The sequence below is a fragment of the Aedes aegypti genome, chromosome 3 (assembly GCF_002204515.2).
Source record: "Aedes aegypti strain LVP_AGWG chromosome 3, AaegL5.0 Primary Assembly, whole genome shotgun sequence".
In the NCBI taxonomy this organism is placed as follows: domain Eukaryota; kingdom Metazoa; phylum Arthropoda; class Insecta; order Diptera; family Culicidae; genus Aedes; species Aedes aegypti.
The window spans coordinates 230427053-230454338 of NC_035109.1; the positions used below are offsets into that span (position 1 = coordinate 230427053).

The following is a 27286-nucleotide window of genomic DNA, read 5'->3' on the forward strand; positions in this document are numbered from 1 at the left end:
GATCCATATGTAGGGTTAAATTTGAATAATTCTTTTTCAAGAAATCCCAGTTACAAAACAAACGTCGTGAAAATTATTGACAGTTGAATCAACAATCCTAAATTACAGCCTACTTTGACCAAACTATAAAATCCATAGGCAATAAATGTCAAAATCGAATAACCCCTTATAGTTTTATAGCAAGCGTAATAAGCTGGATAGATGCAATTTCCCAACGATGCCATCATTGGTGCATCCGCCCTATCATCCTCCTCGTGGCTAACGTGCCACATAAGTGTGAGATTCCCGCTGACTGTTGGATTGCTTAAATTCATCTTCAAATCCAATTTATCAAACAGTTCCGTTCCGTACACGTTTTTGACTGGTTTGCATATCGGCGCGAAAAGCTGGGATTGTTATCGGATGCGTTCGGTTTCAACGTTTGTCATCAGCATCGACATTGGCGTTTTTGGATTGAGTTACGTTGACCTGCGATCAAGAAGTGATTGATCGCGGTCATTACAGAGGAAAGCTTTAATCATCATGAAGATCATAATCGCATTGGCAGTGAGTGTGTTTTGCAGTGGATATATTTTGAGCACAACCTATTAATGATCCGTGTTTTCAGTATCCGGTGTTTGTGTTGTTTAGCATTCCGGAAGTGAACGGGAAAGATGAGGATTTCAACATTGATGTGAAGCAGAAGAATGCCGAAGTGTATCACGAACAAAGTTCCAAGAACAGTATGTATTTCTAAATTTGGTTTTGAAAACAAAATTGTGTGAGTTAAACTGCAAGTATATTATTATTGTTGAAATGGCTATTTCAATGACAAATGGTTTTAATTACAAGGATTTTTAAAAAGTAAATTAAGCTCTATACAAATGCATCAATCATATACCCCCATATTACTGTTTCAGAAAAAAAAAGTAGGAAGTACATGTTCTAGCAGCTGGTTCTAGGGAATCAGTAAACCGATTTTTGGTTCCTTCTATTGATTTTTAACCCATTGACATTGTTGATCGCGCCACGTCTACCTGCAACCTTAATACACTCCTGACTGTACCAAGAGATAACGCTAGCCACACCGGTCGATCGATGGAGGATCGTCCGTCTAAGGACGGTCACAGTGGAGGTCATAAGGAACAATAATGAATTGTACATGCATAAAACAAATGAAGTCGAGTGAAATTGGTTGCTAAAAATTTGTTTCTCCTACTTAAAACTAGATTTAGTTCTACTTACAATCTAATTTTAGCTATACTGTTTGTCTAAAGGGTAAAAATGATAAACTATTAGCCTAGTGTGATTTGAACTTAATTTTTTACTATTTACAAATAGGAATTGAGCTACGAGTTTGAGAATTCTATGCAGTTTATATTAGTGTTTTCTAAAATAATCTACGAGGTTAAAAGAGACTGGCACAACACAATGTAAAATTACTAATTATGGCTAAATTTATTAAGGTTACTACAATTGGAAAACTACAAACTACTGAATTTTTGGGTGATAGCGAGAAGTACTGAAGAATTTTGTAACTGGATTATTAAACTTCCATTTCACAAAATTGGGATTTTTCGTCTTCTATCGCCAACAGACATGATTATGCGTGAATTCTAAGAAGTGGTCAACATAGGGACAGGGAATGGGGGGCAGGGGTTCCCTATAGAAATTTTTCAAGATATTCACAGTTAAACCTCCATGAGTCGATGATCTTCTTCTTCTTCTTTTTCTTTCTGGCGTTACGTCCCAACTGGGACAGAGCCTGCTTCTCAGATAAGTGTTCTTATGAGCACTTCCACAGTTATTAACTGAGAGCTTTCTTTGCCGATTGACCATTTTTGCATTTGTATATCGTGTGGCAGGTACGAAGATACTCTATGCCCTGGGAATCGAGAAAATTTCCTTTACGAAAAGTTCCTCGACACGCGGGATTCGAACCCACGACCCTCAGCATGGTCATGCTGAATAGCTGCGCGTTCACCGCTACGACTATCTGGGCCCGTCGATGTTCCATAACTCAAATCGACTCATGGAACCATATTAGAAACAAAATTTCATGGTTACTTTGATGGTCCTTTGAAACAGCTTTCCAAAGGATTGCTGTTCCATGACTCGATATTTACATGAGTTGATGGTCCCTTCAACATCGACTCATGGATGTTTCACTGTAATATGAAATGATAAAAGAATAATACTAGGGGATAGTAGTGATCAACATCGGCCGATAGAGATATGTTAGTCAACGTTAAAAGTAATTATGGCAACCAGGCATTGCCGAATTCACTCTCTTTTGATTCGATCAAAGCAAGCGAAGAAAAACGTCCCATCTGTTGCCGTCCATGATCGGCCATGTACCTATCGCAAGTTGCAACAAGTCTGATAAATGGGAGCAGCGAACGAGAACCCCAAAGAGAGAGCGATGATAAAATCCATTTTTCTCGCTTGTTTACCGTAGGGGGTAGGTGTTTTACTTCACTGGCACGATAATCAATCCCCGAATTTCCGATAGCAATAGTGTCCCCCAGGTTAGGAGCTTGTTAGAGGAGTTTTATCATGAACTGCTATCCCCCCTATCTGATCAAAGTTGTAGCAGTCTACGATAAACAGTCTCTAATAAGGTGTTGCATGTTAAGATAGTTATAGAGAGCGATACGTGAGAGATTCTCTCAATTTCCTCAAGATTCAATCCCTGATGGTAACATTACACCGCATAAAAAATGACATTTTTGCGTGTCTCAAATTTTGGGTCGCTGAATCTGATGCTGTTCTCAGAAATATCCCTACACGTCAGTGCAATCAAAAAAATCCTCCAAATTTATGAATTTGATTCACGAACAATTGATCGTCAGCTCACACGCAGAGCGATTCATTTTTCGCGGAGCGGAGTTGTTGTGATGGCTTGACGACTAAAGGTTTATCGTTGTTGCTATGATCGCATGATAAAGAACAACCGCGATGCATCATTTGTTTTATCATGATCACTAGATTTCCATCCTTGGCCAGGAATTCAAACCCACAACCCTCAGTATGAACTTTTCTATCTTGCTGAATAGCTTTATGTTTGTCTCTACGACTATTTCACTTATTGGTTTTCCTTTTCCACCTAATACTGCTTACTACTTCATCTTAGTATTCTTTTGAGCACTTAAAGAGCTTTCGTTGCCTCCCATCACACGTGTGCATATATTGGGCGTCAAGTGAAATGTGTAATTATTCATACTAAGAAAATACAGAAAAAAAACCGGATCGGAATCGATGCAGCTATACTCACAAGGCTAACTAGAAATCGTATATAACTATAATCACCATTTTATACATTTTCAGACGAATTCAACTATGGGTATCAGGTGGAGAAAGAAAATAGCCAATTTCAGCACAAGGTGAAAGGCCCGGATGATGTCACTTACGGCTGCTATGGCTATATAGATCCCAATAACGAGAAACATTTGGTGTATTATGTAGCTGATCGGTTAGGATACCGATTAGTTCCACCCAATCAGCCAACGAAGATTTTTACCGAAAGAGTTGCCAGCAGCATGTAAGTATATGTGATTTTGAAACGAACGCATTGTTTTATTTTTCTACATCTTCCAGAAATAAATTGAATAAAGACTTGAAGGACAAGAAGCTGGATGAAAAAGTGGTAGCATGGAATGATCTTTATCTCCCCGATTCTTGTCGGCGACTTGATGAGATTCTGACAATTACAACGGCCGCTCCTCAAGCCGGTCATGGCAATGGAAATGCGGGAAAAGATATCAAAATTTATGTAAATACAAACTCAAAAACTACCACGAGAGCACCACTTGTGATCACCACACCAGTAAGCAGCAATTTTAAGAGTACAAGGGCATCATTACACGTAGATACTACAACGGAGTTCCCTTATAAGAAACCATCTACGACTAGGAAACCTTTTGTTTCAAATGAGAATTCCAAAACCGATGAGTCTTTATCAGATCAGTTGGATAAATTATATAATGCGGCTTTCCCAAACAACACTTCATCGCCATATGCAGGAGACACGTTTGACCCAGTCTATGTTGCGCCTATTAGCCAGCCAACTATTAGTACTATTGCTCCAGAAACAACGGGCTACACATACCCCGTTCCAAAAAATCCCCTTCAAGATTGTCAGCTACAAAGCAATCCGCTAATTGGTCAATACAATGGATACGTGTATCCATTGAACAGCGAATGCAGTTCTACCGAATACAACGTGCGCCAGCTGATGATTCAGATGGAGTCACTAAACCAACAAGTTTTGGAATTAACCGCCAACCTACGTGCCCTGCAGCAAGACAACTCAAGCTCTCCGGACTGCCATCAGTGGCTCTCTCGTCAGCAATTTCCACTGTTGATATACGTTCCAATCTTGCTACCCTATCTTGGGAATGGATTTGATAGTGCAAGCCACCAGCAAAGCTTAAAAAATCCCGCGAGCTATTCTTTCCAAAAGATGTGTGAAGAATGTATCAGCAAATAACAAATTACTTGACATAGACCTCGGGTCGGAACTGATCCGATGACAATAAACAACAATTCAAGTGGCTGTTGAGCAGTTTCGTGTGTGTACCTATGCTTATTGATGATGAATTTCTCGATTTGGTGTTAATGACCTTGTCTGCAGGGGGTTACGATCGATTATGAGAAAACATCAGACAGAGAGATGATCGTTGACCGTGGTTATTTGGCATGCTATGGATAGATAGAAGTGTTAATTTGATATTTGGCGATGTAGATTAAGTTCTGAGTACACGACGATGATCGTGAACTGTTGTGTTTTGAAATGCCAAAAGGAAGCGGAAGTTGTTGTATATAATAAATGTTTTGAATCTAATTACTACAGAGGCATACAAAAAATAAACAATGAAGAAGATGTACCGATCACTCTTAGTACAAACACTCTTGGATACTGAGATAGTCCCGTGAAATCTTGTCAACAATAAAACAAATAGCAGTACTATTGTACCTTGCGTCATTTTGCTATGATGACAGCTCTAGATGTGACTTTATTTAGTTCTGGGTTGTAGATGTCTGGTTGACTTCTTGTTACAGGAACATTCGCAATACTTTCACTCTTGCCGTTCGTCCTATTCCTGCCAGAGCAGGTCTCAGCAGGTTCTCAAAAGAGAATCGTCTCCATCAAGGACTGGACTTCTCATGAAACAGTTTTGAGAAAGCCAAAGGACGAAGTCTGCGTGTCATCTGTAGTCGATTGCAAAAAAGTTTGGATATTTTTTCTTCATAGTTGCAAAAATGGAAGATTTCTCCTAATGCTTCCAAAACTGGTCGGCGTTAAGTCAGAGGGGACCAAGTACAAAATTTGTGAAAATTAGATTATTCTATCATTAGATGCAAAATTACCTTACCTCCGTTTCAATTTGATCAGATTTGATGCATGCTGTAAATTACGAGAGATATGTAACAAATTTACTTTGGATGATCAATTAATATCGATAAAAGTGTGCAGTGCTTATTATTATATCAGCGAAAATAATCAACGCACTGCAGAATAGTGGTTTCTGCACTCGTGTACCTACACGTTACATGTCACCAACACTACTTAAAGATTGCTGGTTGAAAATATAAACAAAGATCAGCTGTTCCCAGCAAAATCAAATGGCAATATTTTCAACCAGCAAATTTGCGCACGTGTTCATGACACCGCTCGGCGATAGCTCATTGTGAGGAAATGAAAAACATTTCAAGAAATTTGTCAGATTTTTTGACATCGAATGATTTTTCTACTTATTCATCAATATAAATTTATAAATATGACATAATTCGATGCATTTGATTTTGATTTTTGACCATTTACCATATTCGGATGGGTGGTTAGAAATAGTAACAATTTCTGTGCAGACAGAGTGAACCAAGTGTTGAAAAACAATAAACTGATTGATTGTTGCAATTTTTGAGTCAATTTCAGAGTCCGATAGAAGTTTATGGTAGTTCTATGGTGTATGTATGGAATGTGCTACAACCCGCTTATTGGATCAGTATATTTTGGTCGATACTCAAGATTTTCACTTGGTCCACTCTGACTGAACACATATTTGAATATTTCTGGCCTTCAATACCCTGACCATGTAAAACCTTAATTATCAAGCTATCGTAATGCCATTGATTTCGGTATTAAAGATATGGATTATTGAACAATTTACGATACTGGTGTCGAAGGGTCTTCATAATCTGTTTATCTTAGAGATATGCAGCCAGTTTGACCATGCAAACATTACATTCAGTCAGAGCGAACCAACTCACTGAACGGTGGTCTTTAGTTCAGTCAGAGTGGACCAAGTACACATAGTCCATCAAACAATCGTTCTATCAGAGGTTTGGATTATGATTTTTCATGATTATCTCTTCACATTATATTGTTTGGAAGTAACACAAACAAGTGTAGGAATATTGAACCAAAATTAAAACGAGTTCAAAAATTATAGAGCGTTAGACTTTAAACCCATTTTTCTCAAAATATGTAAAATGTCACTTGGTCCACTCTGACTTAACGCTGACCAACTCAACTAATAATATTCCCACATAAACCAAAAGCTCTTTATTTGAAACCTTCAAGTAGACATATTGTCACGATGAGAGGGGTATAAATTAATTGGTCAGATGAAGTTGAGTATCTAGGGCTCATGCTAGATAAGAATTTAACTTTCAAAAATCACATTGAGCGCATTCAAGCCAAATGTAACAAATCTGTAAAATGTCTCTATCCCCTCATTAATAGAAAATCAAAACTTTGTCATAAGAACATGCTATGGATATTCAAACAAATTTTCTGGCCAACCATGCTGTATGCTGTACCAATATGGACTAGTTGTTGTTATTTCAGAAAGAAAGCTCTGCAGAGAATCCAAAATAAAATTTTGAGATTCTACCCCATTACCCCGATTGCCATTTCCCCGAATGCCATAACCCCGAATTCCATTACCCCGAATGTACCATTACCCCGAATTCCATCACCCCGAATGCTATTTCCCCGAATTTAGAATTATCGTGACATGATGATATTGATGGCATTTTCCCATGATATTGGAATTCGGGGTAATATCATTCGGGGTGATGGGTCCTTCGGGGTTTTGGAATTGAGGGTAATGGCATTCGGGTTAATGGGATTCGGGGTAATGGGATTCGGGGTAATGGGGTAGAATCATTGGAACAAACGTCCAATAAAATAATTAATAATTTCAGGCAAAAATCGTTACAGTCTTCTGTTGCCACTAGTAACGCGTTTTATATATTTTTTTTTTCTCTTATAAGCAGGTGAAATCAACTCACCTGTAAAAAATCTGAACTGCTACGGCAAATGAAATGTAATATGTTGTTAACAAAATGTTAATAAAATCTTAAATTTGTTTACCAAATAAGGTTGATAGTGTTGTCTAATAACACAGAAAACCTAGATATAAGAAATGAATGTAATGTTTGAAGATTATGAAGGAAGTTCAAGCACTCGGAATATTGTTTTGTATGATTAAAATAATGTCTGGATAAACCTTGAAAATGCTTGCTCATGTGCAAAACCAGAAAAAATTCTGACCAAATTCTGAAACAATTATGTGAGGAAAGGTAGTTAGATGGAATTGCTAACCACCTGAAAACAAAATTCGAAGGTTTTCTTGTTCTACGTCAATAATGTTTGTGTCGCCTTAGAATCGTAATTCAACGAATTTCGTTCGTCAAGAGGGGGGAAAATATTCCCATCTTACAACGGAGTGGGTTGAGCCGATCTCAGAGTATTCCTAGAGAGAGTATTCTCAGAATTTAAAATGTATAAGCTAGTGTTATCAGCTAAAACCGTTGAGCGATAGCCCTTCTTGTTGATGATTTAAATGCAGTTCAGACTACCCGATCAGTCTCCATTGAGAGCTGGATTTCAAAGGTTGGCATCGGAGCAGATTCCTAAAATTTAATATAGTTATTCACAGAATTCTCCAAAATGTCTTCGTCGGAGGTAAGTGTCAGATGTCCCATCATAAAAGACATTATAGGAGAATTGATTAATAAGAGAAAACTTTTTCTCGTGTAGATGGCTTTAATTTTAGTCATAGCATTAATGGCAGTTGTGAATGCTGAAGGAGGAATGAACATCAATATCAAACAACCAAACGCACAAGTATATCATCAGCAAAGTTCTCGCAATGGTATGTTGTATTTTATGTCATAAAACCAAGAAAAACTAAAAAGAAGTACATTAAACGCTCAGATCAATTCACCTATGGCTACCATGTGGATACCGTAAGTAATCAATTCCAACATAAAGTAAAAGGTCCTGATGACGTAACTTACGGATGTTATGGATATGTAGATCCTGCAAATAAGAAGCATCTGGTTTATTACGTTGCTGATCGTATGGGATATAGAATTATTTTCCCGAATAGACCAACCAAAATTTTTACTGAAAGGGTTTCGGACAGCTTGTAAGTGTATAGTTTTTGAACACATGAACATATTAATGAAAGTTCAAATCATCGTTTAGGAACAAACTTGATGGAGCGGTGAAAAGTAAAAACTACGATGAAAAAGTTGTTGCTTGGAATGATCTCTACTTACCCGAAGCATGTTTCCGTCTAGAAGAAATTTTGTCTTCGGCGGCATCTAATGTGCATCACCAATCCGTACATCCGCAAAAAGTTGCCACCACTACTCCTAGAGTAGAACCAATCTATGTTCAACCTGAACTTCCCACTCCAACTCAGTATTCGATTCCCACGACTCCTGCGACAAGTTATGTTCATACAAGTCAGCATGGAGACCGGTATACTGGACCAATATATCAAGGAGAAGATTTTACAAGTGGTGAGTAAATTATTATATGAGCTCAAAAAATGACCTTATCTTATTCTTCAATAGGGCGTGGATCGCATCAACAGCAGAGAAATGAGAACAATTTGGAACAGGTTCAACAAACTGTACCAGCCTGGTCTGGTTCTCTTCCAGACATCAACCCAGCCAATATCAATCTGGACCAATTCAACATCCACGCAACAAGTGAAGATTCGACGAGTTCTGCATCGACGACCCAATTCAGTTCTCAGCAGTTTCAAAGTTTGAACATAACTCAGTTATTGGCGCAAATTGACGCAGTTAATTCTCAAGTTATTACGCTCAACATGCTGCTGGCTGGCATGGCAAATAATCCAAATGCTTTCAGCAGCGCTAATGAGGGAAGCTGCAAAACAGTAGTTCAACTTCTTCGAAATCAGAAAACCACACCGCAGCTCGTTTACGTTCCTATTCTAATCCCATACGTCGAAGGTCAATACAATGTAAATCAACCGTTCGGAAATACAGCTGGACGTTATCAGCAGCAGAAACCGTGCCATCGTTGTCCGTGATAACAGCATTGTTTATGCGAAATAAAACGGTGGATGATTTAGAACGTGAGTTATACTGTACTCGAAGATGAATCTCCAATCTTATTTTCTCCGAAATATTAGACCGATTTATGGGGCAAATGATGACCCTCTGTGGCCCAGCGCTAGCGTATGTTGCTAGAAAATAAAATTTTGTTAGCGATTATAATGCTATTGGATAATATCTTGAGGAAAAAACCTCTTACAAGGTCACTTCAGAATGTTCACTACCACGTTACTGCTACGAACAAAAATGAGGGTAAATATCTGGATACACAACTTCCTTATTAAAAAGTGGTATTTAAAACTGTCGCTGAACATGGCAAAAATGGAAAACAAACGTTTCTCCGGAATGCGCGCTTTCTCAGAGTGGAATGGATACCCAAGTAACCATGGAGCATTATATCATTGCTTATATAAAGCAGCTGCTTTGCCGTAAGCCTACCATTAAAGTAGTTTAAAAGTAGAAAAACTATAAGGGTACATCCCTATGAGGTTGTACGAACTGGTGACGTAGAACCACGATGGTTTATGTAACTGATTTTGATGTCGTTCTTGTTGCTCGTTTTGACTTCATACTGTTTTCAGTGCTCGAAACTTTTGTAAATATTTATGCATATAACGATTTGCAGCCAAGTGTACGTTCAATTATGTCCCAAATATACTTTATCTTCTTTTCTGGCGTTACGTCCCCACTGGGACAGAGCGTGCTTCTCAGCTTAGTGTTCTTATGAGCACTTCCACAGTTATTAACTGAGAGCTTACTATGCCAATGACCATTTTTGCATGCGTATATCGTGTGGCAGGTACGAAGATACTCCATGCCCTGGGAAGTCGAGAAAATTTCCAACCCGAAAAGATCCTCGACCGGTGGGATTCGAACCCACGACCCTCAGCTTGGTCTTGCTGAATAACTGTGCGTTTACCGCTACGGCTATCTGGGCCCCATAAAAATATACTTTATCTTTATCCGAATAACGTGAGTTCGTTTTGTATGAACATTACAATTTGGTCAATCATTCGTCATACTTATCTATCAGAATGTGAAATTCCACTTTAGGTTGTATGATCATTTTGAAATTATATTATGAAAAATATGATAGCATTGGAAAGAACAGTAGTTCCTCAATGTTCACCATGCTAAACCAAAAAAAGAATATTTGATAGTAATGTGTCTATAGTAAATTATTCGAGGATTGTAATGAAAGCTCCGGTCATCGCTTTGTTGGTCTTATGGTTTGAGAGAAATATTATTCATTGCTTGGCAATGTGATAAATAAAGTCGGAAATATTATTCTGTTAACTCTTTTACGCACATTCGGTGGCCCTGGTGGCTTTGTTAGCTCGGATGTTGTCATAGATGAATGGCACTACAGGATGTTATCAGTAGATTGCCATGGTTAAACGGAGAATCCTTAACACAAGTGTATAAATTTGAATAAGTTCTCTGCTTATACGACGAAACAGCTGAATGTTTTGGGGTAGGGATGGCAAACATCAGCAACAGGTAGTGGCACACGGCTGAAGTCTAAATCTGGAAATGTAGCTTAATTTTGAAATCTTGAGCGATTGCACAAGCCGGACGCTAGATTTGTAGCTCGTTGGCTGAGTCACTCAGAGGTCTTCTGGTAATGGTGCCTAACGGGCTTGATTCTTGACTGCACCACCATGATGAGTTTATCACGAGCCGAAATCTGGAAGCGCAGGTCAATCTAGAAATCTTAAGCGATTTCACAAACCAGACGCTGATCAGCTCAGCAGGCTTCTGGCTGTGAGGTGCTCCTCGTTAAACAAGGTTCAGAAGAGCTCTTACCAGCTCAAAAGCGAAAATGAAATGAAACTAGGGTTGTCGCAAATTAATCGATTATTTCGATTAATCGATTAATCGACTCACTAATCGATTATTTTTTCATCGATAGCTGGCTCACTTAGTAATCGAGATAATCGATTAAATTACGTCGATTATTTGTCAATTTTTCCAAAATAAAATGTCCAATTCAAACTACTGTTATGTGTTCCTCTAAAACACTGTGTTGTGTAAGGTTGTGTACGAAAATTATCGCACAGGCAATCATAAAACCACGAATATGTTGATAGATCTAGCAGTTATTCATTTTGATATTCTCTGTGCATTAACTCCAATTTGTCATTTTCATAGATCATCGATGCGAGAATTGTTTTCGGTAAACACAATCCTATAGTCCGTGAATCGCAAGGCAGTCCCATCTGCATTTTTGCCCAATTTTAGTTGATACAAGTTTCAACATATATTCCTATGATCTACACTAACGAGACTAAATAATTTGTTCGGTAAAATTTGTAAAACAAAAACATCAAGTCGAATTGTTCCATAATGAAATGTAACCTCATTACACAGTTTTGTAACGTGTCATACAAAAGTTAACGGTGTTTTCATCATCTTAATATTTATCTCAGAATCAGAATGGTAAGCAAATTGTGAAAGTTTAATTGATATCCAAACATGTTTCATTCTCCTGAAATTATTATAGTATTTTTTTGGATGGATCAATGGGACTCCCTTACGATTCACAGCAGTATATTGTCAATCAATCAATTGGCCATGAATCATTATGTCATTGCCCATGCTACAAATTTTTACTACCGTTTCTGTTGGATTATTCGTTCAGATGACCTCTCCAGAGAAACGCCTATTTTTGTTGACGGTATTCTTGAAGCTAGAGATATTTTATTAGTTTTTTAATATGAAGAATAGTTCTAAATTCAAGGTTAAGTTGCTTACATATTGGTCTTCCTTAGTAGCGAAATCCAACTAAATGCAATTTGTGTCTGACTGGACTGTAATACGGCGCTAACGAATTCAATAATATTTAATTAGTGTATAATAACAGTAGTGATTATCAGAGAGGAATAAACAGGACTTACAATTGGTGTGATATGATATCGAATATCTGAAAGCCAGCTCAAATAAAATGTGCTTGTCCTACTCGACTGTATCAACCTATTGAATTCGGAAGACTTATTAAGTATTGAGGGAAACTTACTATCGCTCCTCAAACAAACCTACAAATAAGTGCGATCAACTAATCCAGTTTCTATCAGAAGTAATTCACGATTGCAGTATTATCACTATAGTATTTAGCAGAGATCTTGGAAATGCCAATAATGCACTAGAATGACTTGCATCTTAAGAGCTTTTCATCTCTGTCGTGCTGACTGTCAACCTGTTCGACTGTTAGTCTATTCTGCATTGTATCATTTGTTGCGTATACAGAATCCGTTCGAGGGGCTTTGCGAATCGGTATATGTTTGGGAGCTAGTCCTTACCTGCCTTTCGAAGTGGACTGTATGATGAAACGGCTGGGATTCCTGGGTTTGTATCCGATACAATCTGGGTTGGGTCAATCTTGGGAGATTTCCTTGGCACCTTAGTTGGAACTTCCTCGAGTTTAGCCAATTAAAATTTAATTTGTTGCACTTTCACGGTTTATTGAGTTCATTACAACACTTTCACTAACAGAACGTTTAATTACAGGAAACTACATTTATTTGAAATACATATATTGGGTTCCAAAATTTTAACACACTCTGCTCCGTCCTAGCTCTTGGGCAACGTTATATCAACTATGAAGACACGAAGTAATTACGTTGTTACGTCATCGTCACATGCTTCGTTCGGGAGCAATCTCTCGCTCTTATGATGAGTCGTGTAATTCGGCTAAGCGAACAACTTATGTTTCAACGAGAGGGCCGTCAATGCATTGGGTGATTATTCCGAGTTGCAAACATTCCCGCCCGCCCTGAAATTGCTGGATTTCTGAAAAGAAAGAAAATCTCTCGTGCGCATGTGGACGTTCTAACTGTGTTTACCTTTCGATATTGCCTTCAACCTTTTGAACCGATGATAGATACACAATGTTTCAACAGCTCTATTCATGCTTCCTGTCGCTGTCTTCAAGGTGACAGCTCAAATTATTCCGTCATCTCTAGGGTGTAGCTCGATAATCTATTTTCCACCGGATGGATGGTACGCTATCCTCTCGAATCACGACTAACTGGCCAACAGATATTGGGACTGCTGGTCGCCAACGCTTCGTTCTCCCTTGTAGCTGCGCGAATACCTTTGCTAACGTAATGACCGGTCCAATCAGATCTAGAGGGTTAAAGAGCGTCTGCGATGATCGACAAGACTCTTTGCTTCGTCAGTTATTCCACCGTGTCGATTTCGAGTATCTTGAACCGGAATTTCAAGACATCTGCCGTCGGATGCCACACTAGTCCTAGGGTTCGCACCGCTGGATCGGGATCTAGTTGGACTCCTTCCTTTCTCACTACAGCGAGATCTTCTTCTGGTATGCCCTGCAATACCAATGGACAATTGGAAGCCCATTTCCTCAGCCGGAATCCGCCTTTTCGTGTCATCTCGTCTAACTGGGTTCACAGCTCCAATGCTGCTTCCGGGAGGTCCGCACCACTTAGAACGTCGTCCATGTAGACGTCCTCCGTTGCGGTCTTCGCCGCTATTGGGTAGTCGGCTTGCTCATCCAAAGCAAGCTGCTTCAGTGTCCTGGTAGCGAGAAATGGGGCGGGTTTTGTACCGTACGTGACCGTCGTCAACTCGTATGTACTAACTTCTTCACTGGGATCCGTGCGCCATAGGATGCTTTGAAGTGATGCGTCTTCTTCACTGATTCTAATTTGCCGGAACATCTTCTCGACGTCCGCAATCACCATGATCTGCCTTGTTCGGCTCCGTAGGATTATTGACCGAAGATCATCCTGAATAACCGGTCCTGCTAGTAACGTATCGTTAAGCGACGTCCCTGTTGACGTTTTACACGACGCGTCAAACACCACTCGAACCTTCGTCGTGATGCTTTCATCCTTTACTACTGGATGATGGGGTAGGTAACAACGAATCCTGTTGTGCCCTTCCGAATACGCATCCACCTTGCGTATATGACCTAGCTCTAGGTATTCCTCCATAAACTGGTTGTATTGGTTACGCAGCGCTGAATCCTTCAGTAATCTACGTTCCAGGCTTTGAAACCGTCGGTAAGCGATATCTCTTGACTCGCCAAGCCTTCCAAAAACGGCTTCATCCTTTGGTAGTGCGACTACGTATCGACCGTCCGAACCTCTTCGAACCGATTGAACATACTGTTCCTCACAGCGCACTTCATCCGGGGAATAATTATTGGGTGAATCGATCTCTTCGCAGGACCAAAATCGGGTCAGTAGCTCCTCCAAACCAATCGCCATATTGCAGGTTATGCGATGGTTTTCGTGTGATCCGTCCACACATCCGGACACTACCCATCCAAACACCGACTCATTCAGAGTGGGTAGACCTTCTCCTAGCAGGACTTTATTTCCTGTATTGAAAAAGGTGAAAAAGTGCTGGATTCCTAGCACTAAGTCGACAGTCTTGGATGTGAAAAAAGCTGGGTCTGCCAATTCCACGCCGGCCGGGATTTCCCATCCAGCCATGTCCACATTGGCTATTGGAAGATTCGCTGTCACCCTTGGCAGTAACAGGAACTCCATCCTTCTCGAGAATCCGTAATTCCTCGATTTTATTGTAACTGCGACCTTCTGCTTCACCTTCATACTGGCTTGCCCGATTCCAAACACCGAAACATCAGATCGTTGTCGTTGAACCTTCAAATGTTGCGAAAAACGATCCGTCATGAAGTTGCACTCTGATCCGGAATCCAAAAGTGCTCTGGCCGGAACATGAGTTCCATCCTCACCTTCCACTAAAAGGATAGCTGTCGCTAGAAGCACCGACGATGTACGGTTGCTGGTTACGTTGGAGGATACCAGGGTAGGTGTTCCATGGGGAATCTTCGACCTCCCTGGTGATTGGGTACTGCTGCAGTTCGTTCGATCGGGGATCCATTCCTGTTCTCATTGGAAGACGGTCGGAAACAAACCAAAGTGTGGTGTTTGCCCCTACAGTTCCGACACACAAAACGAGAGGGACAATCCATCGCTCGATGTCCGCGCCTAAAACAGTTCCTGCAGAGAGCGTTGTTTCGCAACACCTTGTCGCGGTCGGTTGTGGACATCTGTTGGAAAGTCGGGCATTGGTAAAGCAGGTGGGCTTCCGAGCATGCTACACAGCGTCCCACTGTTGACTGAACTGTATTGTAGCTGGAGTGTAGGTTGGATGGTTTCCTCTTCAACACTGGAAGCTCTGGCTTCAACTCAGACGATTTCGTAGGTAGGGATCCCAGAACCTTGACTCTACGTTGGAGGAATTCGGTCAGATCCTTGACGCTGTCCTGCTCCTTCGTCGATGAAAATTCCTCCCAGCTTCTCCTTGTCGCTGGATCTAGGCGAGCGCACAGGATATCCATAAGCAGTAGATCCTTGTAATCGGCGGGTTGAACTAACTGATCCAAGGTTTGAATCGTTCGTTCAAATCCTTCCAGCAGGGATTGCAAATCGGGAGCCGACTCCTTAGTCAGCTTCGGGAGCTTGAAGAGTGTTTGCACTTGCCTCCGCTTCAACTGCTTGCTGTCGTTGTATCGCTTGGTGAGTGTGTCCCATGCGATCTGATAGTTGGCCCTTGTTATTGCCAGTGGGTCCACCAGAGCCTTCGCTTCGCCTGCCAAGCATCCTTTCAGATAATGGAATTTTTCCACATCTGGTAAGTCCGCCTTCCAGTGTATGAGCGACGTATACAAGTCGCGGAAGCTCAGCCACTCGTCAATGTTGCCGTCGAAAGTCTGCAACTTGATTTGCGGCAATCGCATGTGCTCCATGGTCGGCTGTTGCGATGTATCCAGACTGCGAATGGATTGGTTTAAAGCTGGGGGTTCCTCCAGTTCCTTTATTTTGTCCAGCAGCAGTGACTTCATATCGTAATACTTGCTGCCGAACTCGGATCGCTGCGTGGAGTATATCTCATCCTCATCGGTGAAGTCCTCGTGGGTCTCGATGTCCAGGATCACATCGTTCACCTTCTCCCACAATTCATCTAATTTCTCTAGTCGCACCGTCACCTGACTCGCACTTGTCACTACACTCAACTTATCGACAAACCCACAAATGTCCTGGAACATGTTGAGTAGCGACCGCAACGTTGTCTTCAGGGTCCTCATGGCTGGAGTTTTCTTAGCGGTGGACGTCGTCGCCGGCATCTTCACACTCGTGCTTGGACAGAGGGTTCGAATACAAAAAACGTAGGTGTAATATTCTGCTAATTCCTAGCATCGGCTAGACATACACTGTAGAGCTGTTCTATATTTACCTGGAAAAACAGGATTTTGCACCCTCTCTACAGGTATGCACCTCAAGCAGATCCTAACCGGTTGGTAATTTATTTGGTTGAAGACTTGTATCGACAGATCCCTCAAACGTCCAGAAATATCACACGAAAGTAGAAGCAATTATGTAGTAATCTGTGGTGTCCAACTTCGGCAAGGCATATACTGTTCTAACTAACCTGAGAAATCAGTATTTGCGCTTCAAATGATCCAAAATAACAGTGTGCCGGAATATCACGGTTCACAAAACTGTTTTTCCGCAATAGTGAAAACATCAATCGAAATTCGCATCAGCGGGCCCCTCGATTATGCTTCCACGAAAATATGTTGGACACATCCACAGTCACGAGAGAAATATTTATGTTTGTAGTAAGCTATCTACTCCCGCTTCGACAAGACATATACATTGGTGTAATACAAAACACTGACCTGTACAAACAAGCAGTTCGTCGTCACCAATGGTCCAGTCGCGCGCTGTGTTGAACGCCGTCGGTGGTATTGTTTATTATTGCTCTCCGTCCAGTCCAGTCCACACGTTTGCCGTCGGGATCAGTAGAAAACGACAGTCTCGGTTTAGTTCTCGTCGGTGGTGTTTTGGCTGCTTTGATCGGCGCGTTTACCGGTGAAAAAGTGCAGGCAATTTCCCCTCTCGATCGGTGATAGTGCTTATATGGTGAATCAACAAAATCCCGGTTGAATTGGGTTGAAAGTGCGATGAATTTCGGGTGGAATCGAATTAAATTGCGGTCGATTCGAACACGGGATAATGAATAAGCAGCTGATCGTCGTCGTGTTTGTTTTGGTTTCATTCATTCCCGTCGGCTCACAGTTTGTCGGCTGTGCAGTGGTGGTTTGTTGTGATGGTAGAAGAAAATAACGTTGTAGATACCGAAAGTGGTCCAGCAACGGCAGGACATATACTTTATAAGTGTTCAATTACCTGGATGAACCAAGGCAATTTGCCTGGTTGAACGTTTCCTCGGTGTTAGTATCACAACAGAATGGTGATCGAAGTCGCGATTTCCAATTGGAATTTGATGGTCCGGCTGCGTTGTGGTTGAAGAAACTGAATGGTGGGATGGTCGCTCGCAAAATCTTCTTCTCCAAAACGGTGAGTGCACCTTTGTCCAAGATTATTGGTGTTTTATGATGGCGATTCTGGTCTATGGCGCCAACGTACCTTTCGGGAAGTGTGTAATGGCGTTTTCGTTTCCCTATCCTTTCCGATGATCCGGCTCGAAGGACCAATGTTTGGGAGCTGGTCCTTACCTGCCTTTCGAAGTGGACTGTATGATGAAACGGCTGGGATTCCTGGGTTTGTATCCGATACAATCTGGGTTGGGTCAATCTTGGGAGATTTCCTTGGCACCTTAGTTGGAACTTCCTCGAGTTTAGCCAATTAAAATTTAATTTGTTGCACTTTCACGGTTTATTGAGTTCATTACAACACTTTCACTAACAGAACGTTTAATTACAGGAAACTACATTTATTTGAAATACATATATTGGGTTCCAAAATTTTAACACACTCTGCTCCGTCCTAGCTCTTGGGCAACGTTATATCAACTATGAAGACACGAAGTAATTACGTTGTTACGTCATCGTCACATGCTTCGTTCGGGAGCAATCTCTCGCTCTTATGATGAGTCGTGTAATTCGGCTAAGCGAACAACTTATGTTTCAACGAGGGGGCCGTCAATGCATTGGGTGATTATTCCGAGTTGCAAACAGTATATCTGTATCGTCCATGTTGTCAGTGTCTGCAACAGTTTCCATGTTTTACACTATACAGCAGGAAGTGTAAAATATTCTGCTTAATTTCCTTCATTCACTTTTGGAAAGATTCCTACCTCCACTTTCAGCGTTTTCTTGGTCTTCTCAAAATATCTCTTGAGATTCTCCCTCATTTTTAAACGAATGTTTACAATTAATTTATCAAAAAATTCTCATAGAATTTTTTGCTTTCTTTATACATTAGGGTAATTTTTGTACATTGGCAAACGAACATATCCATTCTGAAAAAAAAAATTCAGTGAGCTCGGGGAGCGGCGCAACAAGGCATTATTGCTTTCAACTGCTCTCAAAAATCCATTTTTGAACCGAATTTTTTTTTCGTTCTTATGTATGGGGCCCTAGGAAAGAGCTCAGAACAATTTTTGTAAAATTTGTTGTGGTTTTACAATGGATTGCCCCTGATGCCGACCCTGTTAAGTGTTCACCCCTGGTAGTCATCGTCATCGACCGACCAACGGCGCGCCAAAAGTGCGCGCGAACGAAGAGAGAAGAAAGCGAAGAAAACATTTTTTTTTCATTCCACCATTGTTAACCGACCGAAGTAGAAGTAAATTACAAGTTCAGTTTTGTTTCGTAAAGTGTCCGTGTGTTAATTCATTTCTTCCCAATACCCTACGTGATTTCCACTGCGCGTGTGTCCTCTGCCGCCCTCAGGTTAGGGGCCCAGAAAGTGAGATTGCGGAAGAACGAGAATTTTGCGGAAAAGTGCGAGTTTTCCCGGTTCGGTTGTGATTGCGTCGGTCGCGGTTGTGCGTGCCGGCAAGATGGCGGATGCGAATAAATTTTCGTTCGCGAAGCTGAACAACAGCAATTGGCAGTGTTGGAAATTTCGCATGGAGATGCTACTCATGCGAGAAGAACTCTGGTACGTGGTTTCGGAGGAAAAACCAGAGGAACCGACTGATGCATGGAAGAAGGACGATCAAAAGGCCCGTGCTACGATCGGCCTATGCATTGAAGAAAGTCAGTACAGTTTTGTGAAAAGTGCTAACTCGGCGAAATTGTATTGGAACAATTTGCGCGAATATCATGAGAAGACGACTGTTACATCGCGAGTGTCTTTGCTGAAAAAGTTGTGCAATTTGAACCTCGCAGAGAGTGGCGATTTGGAAAGCCACCTGATTGAAATTGAAGGGTTATTCGACAAGCTAACGATGGCTGGTCAAGAGTTGCAGGAATCATTGAGAGTCGCCATGATTTTGCGCAGTTTGCCGGATTCCTACGGCGGCTTGGTGACGGCATTAGAGAGCCGCCCCGACGCTGATCTCACAATGCAATTTGTGAAATCCAAGTTGCTCGATGAGTATGAGCGAAGAAAAGAACGATCTGGTGATTCAAGTGGTGCAAAGGCGATGAAAAGTGCTACAAAGCCGTGGCACAAGCCCGGTTCTAAAAGTGATTCCGAAAAAGTGTGCTATCATTGCAAGAAGCCGGGGCATTTCCAGTGAAATTGCCGCTTGCTTGCAAAGCAGCAAAGTGATGGGAACAAGAAGAAGAACGAAGTGAAGCCGAACGCCAAGCAGGCGAAAGATGAATGTAGTGGTGTGTGTTTCATGGCAAGTGGTGAGCACAACGATGCGTGGTACATTGACAGTGGTGCTAGCTGCCATATGACGAACGACAAAAACTTTTTTTCGTCGCTTTCTATGAAAGTTGGTGCGAATGTGATTCTGGCGGATGGCAAAGTTGCCGAAACTGCTGGTTGTGGGGAGGGAGTAGTGCATGGCGTCGATGGAGAGGGTAAAGTGATTGAAGTGAAGCTGAAAAATGTGCTCTACGTGCCATCACTAACGAGTGGATTGATCTCTGTCGATCGATTGACCTCCAGAGGATGCATGGTCGTTTTCCGGATGAACGGCTGTGAAGTTCAGGACGCAACTGGTAAGGTGCTGGTCGTCGGAGAGCGATCCGGCTGCTTGTATCGTTTGAAGCTGGCGGAAACCTCAAATCAAGTTCAAGGTAAGGTACACCATTTAAATTGTCAGCATCAATGGCACCGACGTCTTGGGCATCGCGACCCCACAGTGATTTCAAGAATCAACAATGAGAACCTGGGTGTGGGTTTGAATGTTAGCGATTGTGGTATTCGCCAGACATGTGAGCCGTGCTTGGAAGGGAAATTAGCTCGTAATCCCATTCCCAAAACGGCGGAAAGGAAATCGACGAAGATTTTGGATCTGGTGCACACCGATCTGTGCGGACCGATGCGTACGACAACACCCGGGGGAAAGAGGTTTCTTATGACCATGATAGACGACTTTAGCCGTTTTACAGTTGTTTATTTGTTGGAGAAAAAGTCCGACGCCATACAGCGAATCAAGGAATATGTCCGATACGTGGAAAATTTGTTCGGTCGGAAACCAAGAGTTATTCGATCGGATGGAGGGGGAGAATACGCGAACAACGAGTTACGAGCGTTTTTTGCAGCAGAAGGAATTAAAGCTCAGTACACTACGGCGTACACCCCTCAGCAGAACGGTGTGGCAGAGAGGAAAAACCGTTCTTTGCAGGAGATGGCGACAACGATGCTGCTCGATGCTGGCTTAGCTAAGCGGTATTGGGGCGAGGCAGTGCTGACGGCTGCATATCTTCAAAACAGGCTACCGTCGCGTTCTGTCGATACCAACCCGTATCAAAAGTGGTATGGTCGGAAACCGGAGTTAGGGCATTTGAAGGTGTATGGATGTCCAGCGTACGTTCACATCCCGGACGTGAAGAGAGGAAAATTCGAAAGGAAGGCGAATAAATTGCGATTCATCGGATACTCAGATGAACATAAAGGGTACAGGTTCGTCGATACGGAGACCGATAGAGTGACAATCAGCCGCGACGCCAGATTTCTAGAAATGGATGACGGGTCATGCCAGGAGCAGAAAAATGAAGATTCCACGAATGGCGACAATGAGTGGTGCTTCGTACCGGAGCCGAAACCAGCGAAGAAGAATGAAGAAGAGCTACCGGAAGATTCCGGAGAAGAAGTAGCGGATGAGTGTGATGTGAGTGAACTCGAACAATATTTTGATGTGAGTGCTGAATCTGAAGACGATCCACTATGTGTGAAGGAGGAGCTCCAGGAAGCTTCGAGCGATGAACCGGTAGGTGTCAGGCGATCTGAGCGCCGTACTCGTGGTGTATTGCCGGACCGTATGTCCGATTTCGTAGTTGGAGTGGCAACGCATTCGGCAGAGGAGCCTACAACTTATGCGGAGGCAATGGGAAGTTCGGAGCGCGATCTTTGGAAGGATGCAATGGATTGTGAGATGCAATCACATCAGAAGATCGGAACGTGGGAGCTGATGCAACTGCCTAAAGGGAAGAAAGTCGTAGGCAGTAAGTGGGTTTATAAGGTGAAGCGAAATGAGGCAAACGAGATAGTGAGATACAAGGCGCGCATTGTGGCGCAGGGATTTACCCAGCTTTATGGTGTAGATTACTCTGAGGTGTTTTCCCCTGTGACCAAACATGCTACCCTGAGAGTCCTGCTGACATTAGCCAGCCAACAGCAACTCGTGTTGAAGCATCTGGATGTCCGAACGGCGTACCTGTATGGAGACATTGAGGAGGACATTTACATGCGCCAACCGCCCGGATATGAGGTTCGGGGAAAGGAGAAGTTTGTGTGCAAGCTCCGTAGAAGTATTTACGGGCTAAAACAGTCAGCGAGATGCTGGAACAGAAAACTATCCAGTGTATTGTCGGCTATAGGATTCAAGGCAAGTTCAGCTGATCCTTGCCTCTACGTGGCGACTAGGAACGGAGAGAAGGTTTATTTAGTCGTGTATGTCGACGATTTTTTAGTTGGATGCCGGAGCGAGAAGGAGATCAACAACGTTTATGAGGAACTCGGCAAGCATTTTGAGATCGTGTGTTTGGGAGATGTGAAGTATTTCCTAGGACTAGAAATAGGAAAGGACAACGGAGTGTACAGTTTGTGCTTGTCGAACTACATCGATAAGTTGATTGTCAAGCTAGGTTTGAAGGACGCAAAGGTAGCAAAGACCCCAATGGATCAAGGATACATCAAGGATGAGACGGAAAGCAAATCTTTTGAGGACGGAACGATGTACAGAAGTGTAGTGGGTGCACTCATGTACATTGCTGTTTGTGCACGCCCAGATATTATGACAAGTGCTGCCATCCTTGGCAGAAAGTTCAGTTCACCGACAGAAGCCGATTGGACAGCTGCCAAACGAGTAGTCCGGTACTTGAAAAGTACCAGAACATGGAAGTTACGACTAGGAGGAGCGAGTAATGACGAACTAGTTGCTTTCTCTGATTCTGATTGGGCAGGCGATAAAGGAACGCGCCGGTCAACAACCGGAATAGTAGTCTATTATGGAGGAGGAGTTGTGTCTTGGTCGAGCCGCCGGCAGGAATGCGTGACGCTATCCACGATGGAAGCGGAATACGTAGCTCTTGCTGAAACATGTCAAGAAGTGATTTGGTTGCGACGTTTGCTCGAGGATTTTGGCGTGAAGCAGGAGAATGCAACCGTTGTTAACGAAGATAACCAAGGTTGCCTAAGTTTTGCGAAGTCTGAGAGATCAACGAAGCGTTCGAAACATATCGAGACGAAACATCATTTTGTGAAAGATTTGTGTGACCAAGGAGAAGTTATTCTAAAGTATTGCCCGACGAATGAGATGAACGCAGATATACTAACGAAGCCTTTGGGGCTAGTGAAGCATTATCAGTTTACTGCTAATTTGGGATTGTTTGGAGAGAAGCAAGGGACCAACCATTGAGGAGGAGTGTTGTGGTTTTACAATGGATTGCCCCTGATGCCGACCCTGTTAAGTGTTCACCCCTGGTAGTCATCGTCATCGACCGACCAACGGCGCGCCAAAAGTGCGCGCGAACGAAGAGAGAAGAAAGCGAAGAAAACATTTTTTTTTTCATTCCACCATTGTTAACCGACCGAAGTAGAAGTAAATTACAAGTTCAGTTTTGTTTCGTAAAGTGTCCGTGTGTTAATTCATTTCTTCCCAATACCCTACAGGGTGTCCGCAAATTATCCGTACAAACTTTGAAGACATGTCTCTATACAATCAAGCTTAATAAATTCCATATTCTTGCATGGTTTTAACCATTGGCTTATTATATTCTTAAGATGTAAGTTTGACACATTTCCGAATTCAAATATTTGTAAAACCAAGCCAAATGTGTTGAGGTGTCTTAAAGCGAGCTGTTTTTCGAGCTTTATGACGGAAGAGAAATGTCCGTAGAACTCACCGGATTCGAAGCATATAATTTTCTATTTCCAGTCTAACTTGAAGCCACTAAACTGTATGTTACTTCAAATAATGATAGGACATTTGGATTCATCTTTTTTAGATTTTAGGGATAACACATCTTTAGTATGACTAGCGGCCCTCAGGAAAATCGTTTCCGAAAAATTTAAATTTGCCTTTCTCAATAACAAGCAATCAATTCGAAATTATTTAAAGTTGTATTTTGTGTTAGAATATAGATGTATTATAAAAAGTACATGGACACTGATTTTTCATTGTTTTCAATGTGAGATCATCTCTCGCATATTTTGCTGTTCGGATAATTTGCGGACACCCTGTACGTGATTTCCACTGCGCGTGTGTCCTCTGCCGCCCTCAAAATTAATCATGTACACAAGGAAGTGATCAGAATTCCATAAGCGTGTATGGCTCACATTTTTATTCTGATTCACAAGAGCATTAAGTCATCGACGATTGGTTTTGGCCATGTGATATCGGTTCTGGTAGATCCTTGTGTGGACACTTTCTGAATATTATGTTGTACCATCGACAGCTCAAAATCTATGATTTTTATCCACATTCAGAGAGACCATAGCATAGCTAATGTAAAATAGGTTATATCCGAATCCTTCAAAAATACAACAAAACACAAAGATAGACCGAAATTTATATTTTTTATACAAAAGTAAAGAATAACCGTAAAACCCCCGTAAACCAATGACTAAGTTCATGGCATCGGTTCAGATAGGGCTACAGAAATTTCTCCAGAATTTTTAACAAATATTGCATGAAAATTTCAAGAGTGATTCTCCCGGAAATTTATCCAGTAATTCTTAGATTAATAAACTTGTATGGATCTTTGCATAGATAAATTCAAAAAAATCCTCCAAGAATCACTCTGCGAAGATTTTTCCATAGAGATCTCTAGGAATATTTATACCCGAGTAACACACATGTTATAATTGATGCATATTAACTCTTATATGACAAAATCCAGTCATATAAGAGTTAATATGCATCAATTACAACATGTGTGTTTCTTGGGTAGCTGTGTAATCCCTGTAGATTTCTCTAGGAATTCAATATGAAGCTCAAATACGAGATTCCTTCATATGTTTCAGGGATTGCTTTAGAAATTCCTTCCCAAATTATTTCGTGATTCATCCAGGAATTTATTCAAAGGATTCTTGGAATTCATCCAGGAAGTTGGTAGAGATTGTCCCGAATTTCATTTCAAGCAATCAATTAGGAATTTTTGTAGAGATTCCTCCAGGAGGTCCTACAATAATACCGCTTTTATAAATTCCAAGACTCCATTATTTTCAAGAAATTTTTCCAGGCATTTTTCAAAAAGAAAAAAAATAACAAAAAATATTGTCAAATTAATCTCTAGCGATTCCTAAAAACATCCTAAATATTTCTCTATCACTTGTATCTAAGATTCCTATGGAACACTTTACTAGAACACCCACATGGAACCGTAAACGACGTCCTCAATGTGCACCTGCAGATTTTTTTACGATTTCAACCAGGGTATCTTATTAAAACTTTTCCTCGGATTTCTTGGAGAAATTCTTGAAGTACTTCCTGGAAGAATTCCAGGAATTAATCTGGAGGACATTTTTGAAGAAACCCCAGAAGAAATAACTAGAGAAATTCCGAAAGAAAAAAAAATGTCAATTCTAGGAGGAGTTTTCAGATGTATCAATGTAATGGATGAGTTTTTACAGGCATCATTCATAGAATTTCAGGAATAATACTTGTTGTTTTTTGACTAAAGAAACCCTGGAAGTAATTTTAGTACCAATTTGATGAAGAATTATCGGTAGACTTAATGGAAATCTTGTAAAAACAAATAAGGGATTCCTGAAATAAAAAAAAAGAAGAAATTCTGGCCTATTTTAGGAAGAATGAGCGTAAAAAAACAGGTAGAATTCCATAAAAAAAAACCTGGAACAATTTCTAGAATTAGGCGTAGATGAATCGTTGGACAAATTTATAAAGGAAAATCGTGAATTTCTTAGAGGAATTCTTGAAGAATCTCTGAGTTTTTTTTTAACTCCTGAAGAAATTCCTAGAGGAACTCTTGACAGAACCACAGGAGTGATATTTTGGAAGCAAAAATTTGAGGAATCCCTAAACAAGTTTCTAAATGAATTCTTGTAGGAATCTCTAGAGGAATTTCAAACAAAATACTTGCAGTCTTCTTTGAAGAAATTTCAGAAGGAGACCCATAAGCAATCCCTAAAAATTCTACTAGAGCCATTTATAAAGGAACCCTTGGATGAATTATATAAATACTTGCAGGAAATTTTAGAGGAATCCCAAAATAAATTCATTGTAAATTTTGAAGAAAAAAATCTGTAGCATCAAAACAGAAACGATTCGAATATTGCCAAGCATAATTCTTAATCCCTCTACCGACAGCTTAATCTTTTCACCACAAAACAGTATTCAAATCGCGATAACTTTTTCGTTTTTCACAAGTTCTCAAAAAACATTCAAAATTTGTATATTCTGTGTCGGTATTGACCACTGGTCATCTTGTTTTGAATATACAGTCGACTCTCCACAACTCGATATTCTATAACTCGATATACTCTATAACTCGATGGATTTTTCGGTCTCTTCAAATTTTCATACATCGAACTCTCCATAAGTCGATATCTCCACTAGTCGATGTCACGTGAGAGGTAAATTTCCCTCCATAACTCGATATCTATTTAAAAATCATTCTTACTTTTGGAAAGTTGGTCTAATTCTTGTTTGTAGGTGAATAAATACTTGCAAGTTTTTATAAAAGTTGAAAAACATGAAAATAAAAAAAAAATTGTTGATGAAGTAAAACGTGATTTTTCGAGTACAGTGGGATTCCGTTTTTGGCATGCTCCGTTTTTGGCATGCTCCGATTTTGGCACCCCCCGATTTTGGCAACAAAATGGATCCGTTTTTGGCAACATTTTTCAATACCATTAAAATTTGTATTTTTTTGTAAATATTTTCGTGTCTGTTGCTTTAGTCATTTGAACAGCATGTCATCTCCACACCGATTACATTCCAGAGCTCCATTTTCGTCGATATTTCCCCAAATCTCACCAACTACTAAGGACTCGCGTACGCGCTTATTTACTTCAGAATGGTCATTGGTCATACATTGACAACGTTTCATGAGGCCAATAGTCTCCACCAGTATCTCAACTAAAGACTCTTTTCTTAGGCATTCATATTGAATGTCCAGCCCACTTGAGTCTGCCAGTAGGTGATACAATAAAAAACACTTTTCTTCAGATTTGGAACAGCTTGTTTGAACAAAGCACCAGCACCGACATAAGAGCATAATCTATGACTCACACAGAGTTACAATCATAAATCTTGTCTCATCTTTTATGGATTTATGGATTATGGATTTACAAACATAGCGCATGTAAAAACACACCGCAATAATATATACAAATATGTACAGCAAAATGTCGTGCATCATAACTTTTAATAAATTTCATTAAATAATATGACAAATGCGAATACAGTCCAAACTACAATTTATTCTCAATAATATCATTGAAGCGTGCGATAAATACGACTGAGAGTGTTTTAACTATTTGTCTGTGGTATTGGTGTGTATATTGATCTCTCTGCGTCAACTATTGAAACGTTT

The 27286-nt window shown here is 40.9% G+C and overlaps 2 protein-coding genes across 2 annotated transcripts; both read left to right on the forward strand.

Annotated features, from left to right (window-relative positions):
* Positions 1-323: 323 nt before the first annotated feature.
* On the forward strand, positions 324-4953 carry LOC5570239. The gene is made up of 4 exons (XM_001658969.2): positions 324-546; positions 608-722; positions 3307-3520; positions 3577-4953. Exons 1-4 carry the CDS (start codon positions 523-525, stop codon positions 4466-4468), a joined length of 1245 nt encoding a protein of 414 aa, XP_001659019.2. The 5' UTR covers positions 324-522; the 3' UTR covers positions 4469-4953.
* Positions 4954-7826: 2873 nt separating this feature from the next.
* On the forward strand, positions 7827-9401 carry LOC5579042. Its single transcript, XM_001657184.2, has 5 exons — positions 7827-7951; positions 8027-8141; positions 8204-8417; positions 8477-8796; positions 8851-9401. Exons 1-5 carry the CDS (start codon positions 7937-7939, stop codon positions 9333-9335), a joined length of 1149 nt encoding a protein of 382 aa, XP_001657234.2. The 5' UTR covers positions 7827-7936; the 3' UTR covers positions 9336-9401.
* The last annotated feature ends 17885 nt before the right edge of the window (positions 9402-27286 follow it).